This window comes from Palaemon carinicauda, chromosome 1 (assembly GCF_036898095.1).
Source record: "Palaemon carinicauda isolate YSFRI2023 chromosome 1, ASM3689809v2, whole genome shotgun sequence".
Classification (NCBI taxonomy): Eukaryota; Metazoa; Arthropoda; class Malacostraca; order Decapoda; family Palaemonidae; genus Palaemon; species Palaemon carinicauda.
In genome coordinates this window covers 257,571,981-257,588,817 of record NC_090725.1, presented here as the reverse complement: position 1 = coordinate 257,588,817, position 16,837 = coordinate 257,571,981, and the positions used below count along the sequence as shown (strand labels likewise).

The 16,837-nt window shown below is 37.5% G+C and overlaps 1 protein-coding gene across 3 annotated transcripts in view; it reads left to right on the top strand.

The window, feature by feature from the left end:
- LOC137655441 (gamma-interferon-inducible lysosomal thiol reductase-like) overlaps positions 1 to 16,837 on the top strand; it is a 193,202-nt gene that overhangs the window by 95,916 nt on the left and 80,449 nt on the right. The window contains exon 1 of one of the 3 annotated variants that reach the window (XM_068389344.1): positions 7,346 to 8,029. The exons of 1 other annotated variant lie outside the window; for it this stretch is intronic. In XM_068389344.1, coding sequence (XP_068245445.1) covers positions 7,649 to 8,029 — 381 coding nt within the window. In that variant the 5' untranslated portion in view covers positions 7,346 to 7,648. Of the gene's footprint in view, positions 1 to 7,345; positions 8,030 to 16,837 lie in introns of those variants that run through there. One more of the 3 variants, XM_068389337.1, reaches the window with a different exon arrangement.

Here is a 16,837-nt window from a genome sequence, read left to right as displayed (position 1 = left end):
TTTTCCTCCTGTGTTCTCATCATATACCACTCTCCTGACTTCTCCCTTTTGCAGTTGCTACCATTTTCTCTGTTTATAGTCTTTACTTGTTTGGTAGTTGTTATCTTCTTTCCAATTTTGGCTGTCCGCTTTTCCTTCACAGCCGTTTGAACCTCTTGATTCCATTGCCATGTTGTTGTTTTTTATTTTCGTTGTGTGCGAGTGGGCTGTTAAGTTATAACAGACAGACGAGAGAAATGCAACTGAACTATAAGTGGGCTGTTAAGTTATAACAGAGAGACGAGAGAAATGCAACTGAACTTTATTAAACAGACAATGAGTTTAAATAAAAGTACTTGCGAGCAAAAACGTCACAAAAATAGTTCAAATCACCTAATGCATGGAAAGGCAAGATTAAACAGGTTCTGTTTTCATAGCAAGGGGAGAGTGAAATATACAAAAAAGGGAAATGCTGTTACAATGTACGAACATTTGAAAAATGTGCGGTACATTGCTTCCCCCCCCCCTAAAACAAACATACATGTGAAATATGGTGCCCTGTTCTTGATTGGCACACAGTAGATGGGTCATCTTGCAGGATATACACGAGTTTAAGGCTATCAATGAAAACCCAGTCTTTACCACAAATGTTAATTAAGAAAGCCTTCATTGTGTAACGGATCATGAGGGAAGGGCCCTTGTAAGGGGGCGTTAGCGGTGGCTTGCTAGTGTCGTTTCGCAGGAAAACATGCGATGCGAATCTGTTGGTATGTGTTGTTTCGCTGGGGGCTTGTACATATGGTGGCATGAAGTTAATTTTCCCACAACATGACGTAGGTGCTAGAGATTGTCAGAGGAGGTTGCTGACGGAAAAAACCTGCAGGGACGACCATTTCAGCTGCCGAGACATCCAGGACATCTTTAGGAGTGCTTCTTAGTCCCAAGAGGGACCCAAGGAACTGAGTAAACTAGTTGGAGTCATTGCATCAGGACATTAAAGCTGCTTTGAGGGTGCTATAAAAATTTGCTGGGTTGTAGGGAGTTATGTGATTTAGAATGATGCCCAGGAGGTTAACTAATGATGTCCACAATTCAGAGGTGAAAGTGGTAACCCTGTCAGAAGTGATGTGCTGAGAGATACCAAATCTCGTTATCCCCCTGATAGACGGATGTACATGTGGTGGATGTTGCAGTTTGCATGAGGATGGCTTCAGGCCAACGAGTGGAGCGGTCAGTGATAGTAAACAGGTAACGATGTCCTTTTGATTTGGGTTGGAGACTTACTACGTCCATATGAATGTGGGCAAAATGACGCTGAGGTTAGGGGAAGGTGCCCACTCCTAAATCCTTGTGTCGATATACTTTTGAAGTTTGGAATGAATTACAGGCGTGAACCCAATCCATAGCATCCTTAGTAATGCTGTACCAAATGAACTTCATCTTCAGTGGCTGTGCAGTAGATGGGAGCAAAGGATGTGAAAGGACATGAATGAAATCAAACACCAGACGGCACATGGAGGCAGGTACACACGTTCGTTGTTTACCAGTACTGACGTCACAGAGGGTGGCATTGGAGTCGTTGAGAGTGACATTTTCCCAACGGAGGGATGTGCAAGATGTATCTTTTCCTTGGGCTTACGCCAAGGCGTTGTAATCCAATCCCAGCTGAATGGCGGCCAGTGTGTTTCTTGACGGCTCAATACTAGGCATGCAGTTAATTCTAATAGTCAGGCCTTCTCCATCATGAGGCTCAATACTACACAGCATTCTAGAAGTTTTATTCCAGTTGTGACTAAGTTGTAGATTGATCTTTCTAATTTGGTAGTTGAATCGGTAGAACTTCAAAAGTTCAAAGTTGCAGCAAATGTTTTTATTTTGAACAGGCTGACATAAGTCTTTTTATAGTTATATATGAATTATCTGTTTTAATGGTGTTAATGTTTTTTAAAATATTTTATTTGAATTTTTCGTTACTTCTTGGATCATTTATTTCCTTGTTTCCTTTCTTCACCAGGCTATTTATCCCTGCTGGAACCCTTAGACTTATAGCATTTTGCTTTTCCAACTAGGGTTGTAGCTTGGCTAGTACTAATAATAATTGGCACCGGGATTCATTTTCCCAGGGACGTGTTGAAAGATGCAATTGTTTTCAGACATGGTGGAGAGATGTTGGCGTGACGGGCCTAAGTCTCAGTTTGTCAAGTGAACATATGCACCAGAGGCATGTGGTCCGTGTGAATGACGAATGGTGTACCTTCTAAGAAGGGGCAAAAGTAACGGGCAGCCAAATGCACCGTCAGAAATTCACAGTTAAAAGTAGAGTAGCCAGATTCAGCCTTGGATAGTTTCCTATGGAATTAGGCCAATGGGCGAGGCGAGCCATTTACCACCTGCTTGAGTACTGCAACAATAGTGATGTCACTGCCATCGGTGGAAAAAAGGAGAGGGGCATGTGGCATGGGAAAATTAAGAGCAGCAGCAGTTGATAAGGCATTCTTTGCATTGCAGAAGGCTGCTTCTTGAAGGGGACCCCACTTAAGGTCTTTGGCTTACCCTTGAGTAGTGGCGATGGCTTGCAGGAACTGGTAATAATAATTGATCATTCCCAAGAATTCTTGCAGTGTTTTGACCGGCGAGGGCGTAGGGAATTTCTGAACGGCTGCTACCTTTTTAGCTAGGAGATGAGGTAGGTACACTTGTCGTACCGGACTACTAGGCCGTTCTGTTGTGGGCGGTCGAGCACGATGCAGAGGTGACAGAGGTGTTCTTCTTTGGAGGAAGAGAACACAAGTACGTCGTCCTTGTAACATACGAAGAATGGGATGTCCCTGAAGAAGCCATACATGAGGCGCTGAAAAGTAGTCCCAGCATTACGAAGGTCAAAACAAAAGTAATTGAAGGTGCATGTACTGAACAAGGGTGTGATGGAGGTCTGGGAATGTCTTGTGGGTTCATGGGCACATGATAATACCCCTTCAAGAGGTCGAGTGTAAAGAAAACCTTCACTTTGTGCAAGTAGGATGTAACATCGACAATGTTTGGGAGGGGTTAGTGATCCGGTTCTGTCTGCATGTTTAAAGGCCTGCAATCCCCACATGGGTGCAGGAACCATCTATTCTCAGAACAATGTGTAAGGGAGATGACCATGGGCTTGAGGCCTTTTGGCAAAGGCTCATTTCTTCCCTTTAGTTTAGTGGCTGCCAAACGATCCGGTGCCAGATGCCTGAATCTGGTGAACACTGGGACCCTGTCATCTTGATATGGTGATAAATACCATATTTGGCGAAGTTCTGGATGGAAGACTTCTTGGTACGACGTGAGAAGGTGGGCATAGGCTTCCATGGGTGTGCTGATGTGGATAACCAGGTTGGAGGTGTCGACGAGTATGAGTCTGCATTGACTAAACATCAGCAATATCAACCAGGTGGTGGAAATGGTAGAGGAAATCCACACTGAGGATTGGCAATGTGACGTCAAGAACGAGAAGCTTCCAATGATATTTGGCACTCCCAAATGATAATGTGAGGGTCTCGTACCTATGGGTGGGGATCGCAGATCCCTTGCCAGCTACCAGGAAGATGTCAGCAGGCTTAGACAGACTGTGTTGTGCCCTGGAGAGTGGCCTTGGTAGAAGAAACAGTAAGCACCAGTGTCTACCAAAAACAGCCCACTCAACTCGTAACTGCATCATATAAAAAGAAAAGATTAGCAACATTGGAGGGCATGGCCACCAGTGATAGCCTACATACAAGTTTTTTGGCTCTGACAACTGTTAGCACATTTCTTCGCAGCAGCCACGAATTTGGAGTGGTAGTAGCATAACTGCAGCCGATCGGTGTCGGTAAGTGGTTGGAGAGGTCGTTGGTTGGGGTTGGAGCTAGAGGTAGCATATGTGGATGGTGGGGAGCTTTGTTCCCGCTCTGGCATGTCATGGTGTGGGCATCGGTGTCCTACCGCATTCATGTCAGCTTTGGTTGATATTGAATAGTTGTCCTCTTCATCAGGAGTGGAGGCGTTGATGGACGTCTTGAAGGTGATAAAGTTACTGTCCATAAGGACATTGACTTTGGTCATCAGGTCCTTCATGGGCAAAATATCGACATCGGGGATGGCAGCGCGTAAAGGTTTGGGTAGGCATCGTACCGAAAGGGCACAAAGTAGGTTCACCTCTCGAGGAGACCCCGTTTTTGGCAGGTTTCAGGCGAGCAATACCGGACTTAACCCCGAGGGTGAGCAAAGCCTTTGGGTTCCCCAAAGAATTTTGAGATCGCTGAAAAGCTCGACTATACGAGCGGCTGGCGATGGCGAGCACTGCTCCAGGAGGTATGTTTTGAGGGGTCGTATGCTATTGGGATGACCACCTGTTTGCAAAGCCAATTGGAGATATCTGGGAAAGTATTCTTGGGGATCACCGCAAGGGCACAATCTGCTTTGGAGCGTGACCGAGTCACGCCTTTGATGTGAAACTGAACCTCACCGTGCTGAAACCAAGCGAATGTCCCTGTATTGGTGAAGAGTGGTAGTTTCATAGATGTGGTGTTGAGAGAAGAGTTGGGGTCTTAGGGTGGCATCATCAAACATTAGGGCACAATGGTGAGGGGGAAGGTGGGAGGGAGCTGTTCCTTCGACGATCACCATTTTTGCGAGTGGGATGTTAGGGTATAACAGAGAGACGAGAGAAATGCAACTAAACTATTAAACAGACAATAAGCTTATATACAAGTACTTACGAGCAAGAACGTCACAAAAATTCAAACCTAGTAATGCATGAAAAGGCAAGCTTGAACAGTTTCTGTTATCAGTGTAGGGGTAGAGCGAGATATACAAAAAAAAAGGAAATACTGTTACAGTGTATGAGCGTGTGTGAAACGTGTGGTACAGTTGCTTCTAACACCCCAATCTCTTTTAAAACATCCTATCTCTTCAGGCAATTCTGACATTCCATTTACATATCTCTTTTTTCTGACTCTTTCCACTTTACTTTTGAACTCTCTCGCCTTCTCCCCCTTCAGCTTTAAAGTTTTGATCTTCCTATTGCTGGCTGTTTTTTTTTTCTTTATTGAGTTCACCCTAAAATCTACCAGTATCGGCTTAACAACTGCTTCATTTTAAATATCCTTTCAATCCTTAATAATTTTCTTGTCTTCCATCTTAACCAAAATAGTCAATTTGTGTCGTATTTTGTCCCCTTTTGTGCGACTAGGTGACTTCTTTTCTCAAACTGTGAGATGTAAGACTACCAGATTCATAGCTATTGCTAATTCTAACAGTCTTGCACCTTAATGGTTTCTTCTTTTAAAACATCTTCCTCCATTTATTCCTTCAAACCCATCAGAACCCTCTCCTACATGGGCATTCATGTCCCCATATTACACTTACAGTGTATATATATATATATATATATATATATATATATATATATATATATATACTGTATATATATATATATATATATATATATATATATATATATATATATATATATATTTATTTATTTATTTATTTAAAATTCAACCTTTGAGAAGAATAACAAAATCAAACCCTTCTGAATCGTGGATGAGCCGCTTGTGTAATAAAAAAAAAAATCCCACGTCCATATCTTGTACGTACTCGTCCAATTCCTTGATATAAAGGCCTTTCCTTACCAATGTTTCATACCATCTATGTAACCCTTTTTAGGCACTCCTCTCCTTTCATTTCTGAATAATAGTTTTCCTAACCTATTGTCTATTCTTTCCACATGACCGAACCCCCTCAAATTACTGATCTGGAGTTTTACCTGCGTTAACCTTTTTAACACTTCTGTCAAGTTCTGTGCATTCCATTATTTCTTTCACCACAAACGTTTCTCAGTTCAACACCATTAATCATTTTTCTTTTATTCATGTTTAACATTCATTACTTGCGCAGTGGTCCAACCGTGTCTTCATACGTGCCTTGGCTTATAGGAAAGATCTTTTTCACACGCACTTCTATGTTTCCTTCTTCTTTTCTTTTGTTATTCACCACTTTCTCACATTGCCTTCATATGCTCGTGTGTATATATATATATATATATATATATATATATATGTGTGTGTGTGTGTGTGTGTATATATAAATGTATATATATGTATATAATATATATATATATATATATATATATATATATATATATATATGTGTGTGTGTATATGTAAATGTATATATATATATATATATATATGTGTATATATATATATATATATATATATATATATATATATATATATATCTTTATATATATATATATATATATATATATATATATATATATATATATCTTTATATATATATGGACATGTAATACTTTTTGTGGTAAAGGAAACGATGTAACCTTAATGAATAATTGTAAATAGAGTATATGTGAAATTAAATATATTAATGATAAAAGGGATTTCAATTAACTTTAATTTTGAATGCTACTAAATGTATACTTATGGGTCTCGTAACGTTCTACCACGGAAAGTGACTTAATACACCTTGGAGTTGATGTAGTTAAAACTGTGACCTTGGCAAGTTTCATTATGTAAACGCACAAGTGTAACCAACAAGGATTTAGGACATGGTCGGGGAGAGAGAGAGAGAGAGAGAGAGAGAGAGAGAGAGAGAGAGAAATGTATAGTACTTTAGGAACAGTATATCATTCGTAACCTTTAATTACGAGTATTTTACAACGTAATTTAGCTCTTAATATGATTTTCCGTAAATGATGACTAATTAAATATAGGTATAATTGATGCCATTTGCATATGTTGAATCGGCCGCCTTGTTGCTGGAAATATCACTGTCAACGACGTGGAATACCCTGAGCCATAACATTGGCGATGACTTCGATGGGTATTGACCTCTAACGTATGTGCCCGCTGGGGCATGGGCATGGCCACTACGCTACGTGGATGGCCTCTTATGTTGCTAGGCAATGTATTTTTGCTGCATAATGTACAGTTTATCTTCGACATTAAGGCTCGTATAATTTCTTGGTTACAGTTTCATTGTAGATTCTCGTTTAACACTTTAGCATTATCCCTGTTCTAGCGATTGTTATAAATATTTATTAATTTCACCAGTGTGCCTCTTTGACACACGTGGCTGTGAAGGGTACCCGTATTGTTTTTATGTTGTTTATCGTTTCAATTTTCCTCTACAGCATGTCAGTATTATTGTAACTTTTATCTTTTACTGAAAAATTTGCTCCAGTGTTTCCAGTAAAATATAATGAAGTCGTCTTAATAGTATAGTGACATGACAAATTAAACGCACTAGTCGGCAACTTCAAGCGGTGCTAGGTACAGGTGGCGTTAGCGTAAGATTTAACGAATGTGAGTGCGCGAGATGTAAAGTTACGTAGTCGGTAGAGTCAGTTGATTGGAGTTAGAGTGCGATGCAAAATGCTGAAGCTTTAGTGTTTGACCTGGAAGAATTTAAAGCAATAACATTGACATCGGTCAAGTGATCCAACGTTTTGTGGTTTCCATTTGTGCGAAGGCGGTTGAGTTCATGCTCTGCCATTCTCTACAATTAGCCTAAGTACTAAAACCGTGAACTGAGATAGATATTAAATTGAATTTTGGTGTAGAACAAAATGAAAAAGTTCAACGAGAACAGATAATATCTAATTGACAGTTGGCAAATTTGATTGGTCTTAAATATGTTCACCAAAATTTGGGCAAGGTTGTATGAAAAGACAGTAAACGAAGGGAAATATATAAAAAGAGAACACGGTGCCGAAAATAGCAACGATCCAGACGAAAGAATAGTATTGTTAGAGTTACCCGTGACGACTCAAGCGACCCACAGAAAAGAAAATGGGGTCGTGAGGGTACCGTGGGACGTGTTGAGAAGCAGTTACTCGAAACTAGACAGTTATTCTAACGGTAAACGTTCCGTTGATGCTTGGACTGTTGTACTTGTGAGTCTTGTGCTTACCCTCGTGTTAATAAATGATATGAACACTTACGGAAAGGTTAGGCCCAGGTGGGCCAACTCGACTAACAGTATATATAATGATGCCGGTTATTCAGTGTCGCAGGTGGGCCAAAATCTTTTACTCATTTGTTTAACCCAAATTTAGTTTTTGTTGTTTTTCGTTCAATTTAGTTAATCACTGGCAACACTGAAAGGAATGAACAAAATTATTCTTCCCATAACATTATCCATTTTGCCCTTGTCAGTAACGTATTATTATTATTATTATTATTATTATTATTATTATTATTATTATTATTATTATTCTTGTTATTATTATTTAGGTAGTAGACCCTCGTTAAACACAATGCTACAGAGGCATCAATTATCTTTGACTAAATATTTATTGAATATTATTATTATTATTATTATTATTATTATTATTATTATTATTATTCTATTAGTTTGATGATGATGAAATAATTTAAATTCTGACGAACTTATTAATATTTTTGATAATAGGCAATAGGCTATATCAATTTCATGTGAAAATAGTTCCGAATGATTTTACCCAGTTTTCAAGAAACACTATTGTCCCTTTCCTTGGGGGTATGTATGGACATATTCCCGGGCATTCCGTCGGTCTTAGCATAAGAAGAATTGGCCCAATTCTTCTTCACCCAAGGGGTTAACTACTACACTGTATTTGTCCAGTGGCTACTTTCCTCTTGGTAAGGTTAGAAGAGACTCTTTAGCTATGGTAAGCAGTTCTTCTAGGAGGACAACACTCCAAAATCAAACCATTGTTCTCTAGTCTTGGATAGTGCCATAGCCTCTGTACCATGGCCTTCCACTGTCTTGGGTTAGAGTTCTCTTGCCTGATGGTACACTTGGGCACACTATTCTATCTCATTTCTCTTCCTCTTGTTTTGTTAAAGTTTTCATAGTTTATATTGGGAATATTTATTCAAATGTTACTTTTTCTCGTTTCCTTTCCTCACTGGGCTCTTTTCCCTGTTGGGGCCCCGGGCTTATAATATCTTGCTTTTCCAGCTAGGGTTGTAGCTTAGCAAGTAATAATAATAATAATAATAATAATAATAATAATAATAATAATAATAATTTTTGATATGCCTTAAGAGAGGAACCCCTCCATTAGTATTTCAGATTCAGTTTTTCACCAGACCCATAATTGGAAGTGTTCAGGGAAGGGTAAGGTAGGCGACAAAGTAATGGTTAAGTTTTCTTTGAACCTGGTGGTTTACTTATCATTTCCTGTATTGCCAAGCTTTATATCTATAGGATAATGGGGTAAAGCTTTCTTTTTTATGGTTGGATCGGGTGTGTCGGAGAAGTAGTAAATGACGTGAACGAGGGAGCATGGTAAACGGTAAAAAAAATTTATAAAAAAGAAAAAAAAAGTTACAATAATATATTGATAAACTGAAAGGTTATGTTAAGAGGAATATCAATGAAATATTCTTGAAGGTATTGGGTAATTGCTTCAGTAGTATCATATTTTCCTATGCTGGAATGTACTGGGACTACCTTGTTGATAGTTGAACGTGACCGTGCAACTAGCTACGTTTCATTACGGAAGATCCAAGATTTTTCCTCGCGCTTTATTGCCACGTTGTACGCACCGCATTATCAAGTTGAATCTTATCCCAAAGCCCAAGTTATATGCTGGAACTACAGTTTATTGGATCATGATGTGAAACAGTATTGAGTGGCCGATTCTTTTTCTGTTCTATGATTATTGTAATATTGGTAAATATATACTTTAATTTCTAGCCAAATACACGAGCCATATATTTTTCCTACTCGCTCTCTTGTGTTTTATGCATTCCTGACCATGGTTATTGGGGAAAACCACCCGTTTATGAGTTTTTGAACCAACTTATATTATATAAATACAATTATGGGGGACTCCAGTGGGAAACTGGTTTCGTTTCGTATGGGGAAATGCCAAAACCAAGTGATTTGCAGCAATATATAATGGTTATAAATGCAAAGAAAACATAAGATAACCAGTGGGAAAAATATATGGTTCATGTACAGTAAGTGGATGAAAATGAAAGTATTACAATTCTCTATGATTCAGTTCACGCCCTTCTAATGGTTTTTGCTTTGCTCGCAATTAAGCGTTACATCACTGCTCCTATGTTCTGACAAGCGGTACATGGATGTGCAGCTGCGCACGCCAGCCCCGTGGGTCACTATTTCGAGGATATTCTTTATTTTCATATGATCAATAATAGCTATAGACAGAACGGAGGGCGTTTTCTTCCTAATCGATTACTGACAGATTAAATTAATGCTTAATTTTGAATAAGGTTATACTTCCCTCTCGGAGACGTCTTTTTGTAATGGTAGTGAGGTTGATACTGAAGGGAAGGGTGGGGAAAAAAAGACTGTTGTAGAACAACATCGGGGAACTTGTAAATATTTGGAAGCTCGTAATTGGTTAAAAAAAGAATAACATGTAATGATTACGTCCCATTTTAATTGACTGACACATGTGTTATTATTCCCAAGCCCCATTAAACATTTAGAAAAAAAATGCCAAACTATCCAGCAATCGTCCATTCCTTATAGCGAATTCCAGTTTTGCTCTAATAATTTGTCAGCAATTAATGTTACCATACTTAGTGGAAGCTTTAGATGTAATTGTAGACGGACGGTAATATTGCTAAACACGTTATCAGTCGTGATATTGTTTTAATTTTTAGTGTTATTGATTGATTTTCAGTCATAGTGTATTACAGGATTTATATTATCCTCGTAGATTCTCACACTTCAGGATATTTCGTTTTTATTCTTAATGTATGATGATTAATCTTATTCTTAATGTATAATTAATCTTGCCGAACAATAAAGATATAACCTTGACTAATCCATTTCCCTTAGAATGCATTTACGTTAAAATTCTTAGGCACAGCGGGCAAAAGATCGTGGTGTTTTTATGCTAATGCCAATTATAGATAAATAAGTTGAAATGCAAACCAAAATCGAATCTGAAGACCCTAGTGTTTTTAGCATCCTCTCTTTTAGTCGGCTGCCTTATCAGAATTAGCACCTGATGTTCAAATGCGGCAGAAATCACCAAATTTGATTCAGATGACCTTTGGTAGGTAGTAAATAAATTCTTATATCGGACACAAATTTTTGCATATGATAACGTTACTTAATTGGAATAAATTCTAAATGGCCGCCACCGATATGAGTTTAAACACAATATTATCATATCCTAGTTAATAATTGTCGGATTTTAATGATCTAGGTATGAATTTTGATAGTTTTTTGTATGGCCAATCTATTGGAGTGGTTAAGAATATCATGCTGGGCCAATTTCCTGATATATTTGTCAATATCAAATGTATATGATCTAAAAATTTCATATTTTTGGGTTATACAGACTGAAAATACAAATTTTAGGGTTTTAGATTTAATTCATAAAAAACAATGTCATGATTTTCTTGATAAAGATAATAAAGATGTTCATGTCAAACTTAAGTTGACATCACTGCTAAAAGAAATATAATGTATATAGAAAAGCACACTAAATGTGACTGACTTACTCTGTTGAGAACAAAATATACATATAACAAATTTAATCCAAGCAGAAAGCTACATTGTTCATATTGAATGTTTTAAACTGAACATAATGGATAATGATATAATGTATTACATCTGCATATCAGTTAATGTCTGATTTTATTTGTAGTTTGCTTCTGGGTACGATCTGGTTGACCATAACAATTTCCATCGCATTTGTACCTAGCTGTGCACACAAGGCCCTTTTTTAAGCATGAGCACCATCCCACACAACTTTTAGTACAACTGCAACTGACCAGTTCCTGCATTGCTTCTAATGCTTGAGAGAGGAAGTCCAGAAAGGTACCCAACTAGACATAGATATAGTCCACCCCCAGGAGTCTGGGCTCGTCAAAACTTTTTCAGCTACAAGAGATTGTCCCCTTACATATCCTGCTTGATAGGTTCTCTTGATAGGTTCTATCGGGGCTGCTTTGGTTGGTGGCAGGAACTCAGATGTGCGTGATGACTGAGCAAAAATATGTTGGCGGGCTTTGTTTACCTCTGTCAGAGGGCAGGTCACAGAGTACAGTGAAATAACAAATCTCTCAATGACACAGATGTCTTCAGAAGAGTGTTAATGGCCTATCCATCAGATGACATAAAGCAGTTGTGAGATCTGGTCTTGTGCACCATTTTGCATTGGCCGATTTCTTCCCTGTACCAGAAAAGAAGGATGTATTGTTAGACTCTGTCAGGGCATGAAATGCAGGGAGAGCATATACCTTATCAGGAGGCATACTCTTGCAGATATCATGGATAAGAATGTATCTGAGCCTTTTGCCCATTCCAAATGATACCCACAATTTCTATGCACCTATTGATGAGCTAAATGATATTGCCAACACAATAATATCTGTCATTAGCAATGATAAGAATGCGATTGTGCCCTTGTGCAACTGTATTTGTTACATGCAGTATAAGTCTTCATGTTTTCATGGATTAAGAGGACATAAGAGGACACACTGCTTGATTCATAGAGCCATGTATATTAGGATTTTGGAGGACATTCTCACCACAGGTTGTTATAATGATCTTCCCCTCCTCAATGATGACTGATTTGTCAATCACACCTGATAGATATTTGAATATTTCCACCTTATTGATGTCACTGCACATAACTATTCCAGTTCTTTTGCATTTTCCGCTTCCAATCACCTGATAGTTGCTTTCTTACCCCTGCTCCCCTGCAGTCTCTAGTTGTTGCTTTTAGACTGTTTGGCAGATATTCATCCTAGATTACAACAACACGGTTAGCTGTGGATCATATGCTCTGAAATAAAAGGAATAACCTTCTCTTCAGCATAGTAATGGAACGTTTTGATATTGCCATCTGGTATCAGGGAGTGCCCATACTGACACCACCAATAAGTTTCACACCAGCCACATCAAAGTCTGCTGATGAGTATGTTTCCAAGCATAGTACCAAATCAGATTTTTTTTCCACTTCTCAAACAGCCATGTTTTGATAAAGATGGTGGTGCCTCAACATTCTCAAATTCAAGGTTGAGATAATTATTTTCAATGAGTAATCATGCATGACTGATCCAGTGTTCGTCTTATGACTGATTTAGAGATGAATTTTCAGATGATGGTAAATTAGTGATTTTCTGAGGTAGGACTACTGCTGGTATGTCCTCAGTCCGAGATAGGACAGACGATTTATCAATTATTATATGCATGAATGTTAATATGTTGGTAGTCTGGGCAAAAGTAGTTATTGTTGTATTTAAAAATCCAGTATGTATTGTATGTAATCTTGTTGACATTAACTTTTATTTCCTGTATTTCTGTGTAAAACTATGGTAGTGGAGAAATGTTACTGACATCTGGCAGCTTCATGACACTGCTCTCCACTTCTCATAATACCTGTGTAATTAGAAGTTCGAATCTGAGTAAGACAAAACCCAGTACCTTGCAAGGCATATTTGGCATCATGGTTAGATGGGTTTATCTCAATGTTATCTTCTCTGACAACAGCCAGTAACCCTTTTCTCAGGTTGGCTCCACAGGGTACACCTTTTGCCCCAACCATTTTGATTACAGAATTTGCCATTGTTTTGGAAATTGCTCTCACTCTGGCGTATGATACACATACTTTATACCAAGCTCATGTAATCTATTTATGGTTTCCTCACTATGTTCTGTTCCACTATACACTTTAATTGCAATATGAATTCAAAGTGTCTCCCTATCACATTTATGTCTGTTGTTAGTAACTGTTTTGTAAGATGTTTTCTCAACAGCATTATACATGAGCAGTTGAGAAATGCATAAGGCTGTAGATTTCCTCCCATTAGTTTATGGTGTACAGTGAAGTATAACAGGACTACAGAGTACTATATCAATAAATGCTGATGATGTGATTGGAACTGACTTTAAATGTGTATAAACTAAAAACTCTCTATCAAACTTCTGTTGTGTGGCAAAGATGATTTCTCTGAGGTAATTTTCTGTTTCAGCCATGCATCCTGATCAGGTGTTCTAAGCAACTCCATGAGCAGCTGCTTTTCCAATAGCGGTTTTAAATGGAATGTAAAGCTTGTAATCAGCATCGAGGCCAGTCATCCAGGGTATCTATAACAGGATGCGATCCTGAAAACGAGATGTGTGTATCCTCTCAGGAACTATGCCTCCTAATTCCCGAAATCGAATTTTATACATATCTGCCAGCTCGGTGATGTAAAATGGCCCATCACTCTCATCTTCAATGACATGTGCAGCTGTCTCAGCAAGGGCAATATCTTCCAACTCAGACTGACTTGTTTTACTCTCTCTACGCTTTTTCCGTAATCAGGACCTGTGGCGAGTGTAGTATTTAGGCATGCATTCCTTGTGATATAATGCATCATGTGCAAAAAGGTCACCATTTGAAAGTTTACCAATCTTATGAAAATCCTTAAGATTAGCAGCCCATGGCCTGACATTTATATCACGCGCCGTAGAAGAGACACTATGTAGCATACTCGCATCACCTAGATCACAAAAGAGAATAAAAAACTTAGTGTACCACCACCAGAACAGGAACTACAACCACGACACAATTACGCTTTTTTTGTTTTTGCTTGAGTTACATGAGCTGGTTTTCAACTGCATTATAAGTCCGCTTTACGCGAATTAGTTTGTTCAAACAGGACTTAAGATATTTTGCACAATTTTCCATCAATGCTCTTTTAATATTTGGTGAGTTAAAAAAAGGATTCAGGTATATCAACTGGTACGCTTTCATTCTCAGTTAATGGTGAAAGTGCATTTGAAATTGAGTCATATACTGGGCCACAGACTTTACGCTTGCTTTGTGCTGGACATCTCATTTCTCCTCCACTATCAGCCTGGTATAGGCAGCAGAGGGCCAATTTATTTCATGTGACATGATGAATAGAATAGGCACCTCAACTGAAATAAAAAAAAAAAATTACTTATATCTATACCCACAATAACGTTTCAAATAAAAACTCTATTATTTACAAATGCCTTATGCAATATACATTTCATTGTAATAACATCAAAAATGGATTTTCCATACCCAAAAACATCAGAATGCATACCAAGATAATTGAAATCTGTCAACTGTAACCTGAAGATATGACTATTTTGCTTTAACCTATATCGGCGGCGGCCATTTTGGATTTATGCAAATAAGAGGCTGTTACCTTGCAAGTAAACATCAGGATTTGATAACAGCTTATCAAGGGTTGTCTGCCAAATTAGGTAATTTCTGCCACGCTGGAACATTCAAACCTCTAAGACAGCAGATTATTTCTTAATACCAATTTATTATGAAAGGATAAAATCAGTGTTGTTAATCTTTAATGAAATCAGTATTCTCAAATTTAGATAATTTTTAGTAGGTTGGGAAGTGCAATTTTTTTCTAAATCTGACGTTTAACGTTTCAGTCGGTACAGTATACTAAAGAAAAAAAAAAAAAAAATATATATATATATATATATATATATATATATATATATATATATATATACCTTTGGATGTGGTCCTAACTTGTTAGTCGATATCTCTTCATGGCCCTTCAGTTTGTCCTAAGTTCGGTAGGCAGCCCATAATGTGCTTTGCTATTCTACAATATATTGGGTTGTGATTGTCTTTAGGCGATTGCTTTCAGATTGATTGGTGAATGGGAAAATTTTACAGCCTAATGTCCTATCATAGACTCCATATTCCTTGTTTCTTAAAAATGAGAAATCGCAGATGGGTAAGCTGTTTTGGTGTTTGCGTTTCTGCTTATGGATTTACTCGTTTTGCATTTTAATATTTCTGCTGTAAAAATGCATTTCGTGTAAAATTTTGTTTTCGTGATGATTTGTCAGTGGGTCAGTAATTGTTGTATAAGCAAAACTGTAAGCATTTAATACCTTATTTGGATTCAATATTAACTTCTACTTGAACTTTTTAAAAGTAATTCCTTTAGATGAATAGGCAACTATTGCTAGTGTATACTCTTCCGTTGTGGTACATAATATCTAATATCAAGAGAATTGAAAGGTTCGTCTACCGAGATAATATACAGAAAATGTATAAAAGGATTACGGACAAAATCTCTCTCTCTCTCTCTCTCTCTCTCTCTCTCTCTCTCTCTCTCTCTCTCTCTCTCTCTCTCTCTCTATATATATATATATATATATATATATATATATATATATATATATATATCGTTAACAAAGAGCGAAGAATTTCGACTGGGTTTTTGGAGGTTGGATTTAAATGCAATTTCTTCGGTGAGGTAATTGCCCACCCCCAGAGGTTTATTAAAGTTTTAATGTTTGATGTACGGATCCTTATACATTATTATTATCATTATTATTATTATTATTATTATTATTATTATTATTATTATCACTATCGACTTTACATTAATTTTGCTATTATATATATATATATATATATATATATATATATATATATATATATATATATATATATATATATATATATATTCTGAAGATTGTGTAACGGAGCTTCAAGTGTAACACGAACTTTTAAGTAGAAATTCCCTAAACTACATTCCATGTCTAAACAGCTTTCAATGCTGTACAGTAATGACACCCACGAGTGTCTTTGGTTTTACCTTGGCAGTGTTTTAGTTCTCAACATTTGCAACGCTCCCAAAGTTTTACAGATATTTAATTATTAATTTTCTAATGTTTTGAACAGCACGTAGGGAAATATGTTTTTTTCAAGATTTGGCAAACGATGGCGCGCACCTCCTTAAAGGTTCGCCATCCTTATTATTTAATCTTTTGACATTTGCATATTTAAAACAAGTCACAAACTCTCCTTTTAGAAAATTAATTTGAGGGAGAACCATAAGGTTCAATG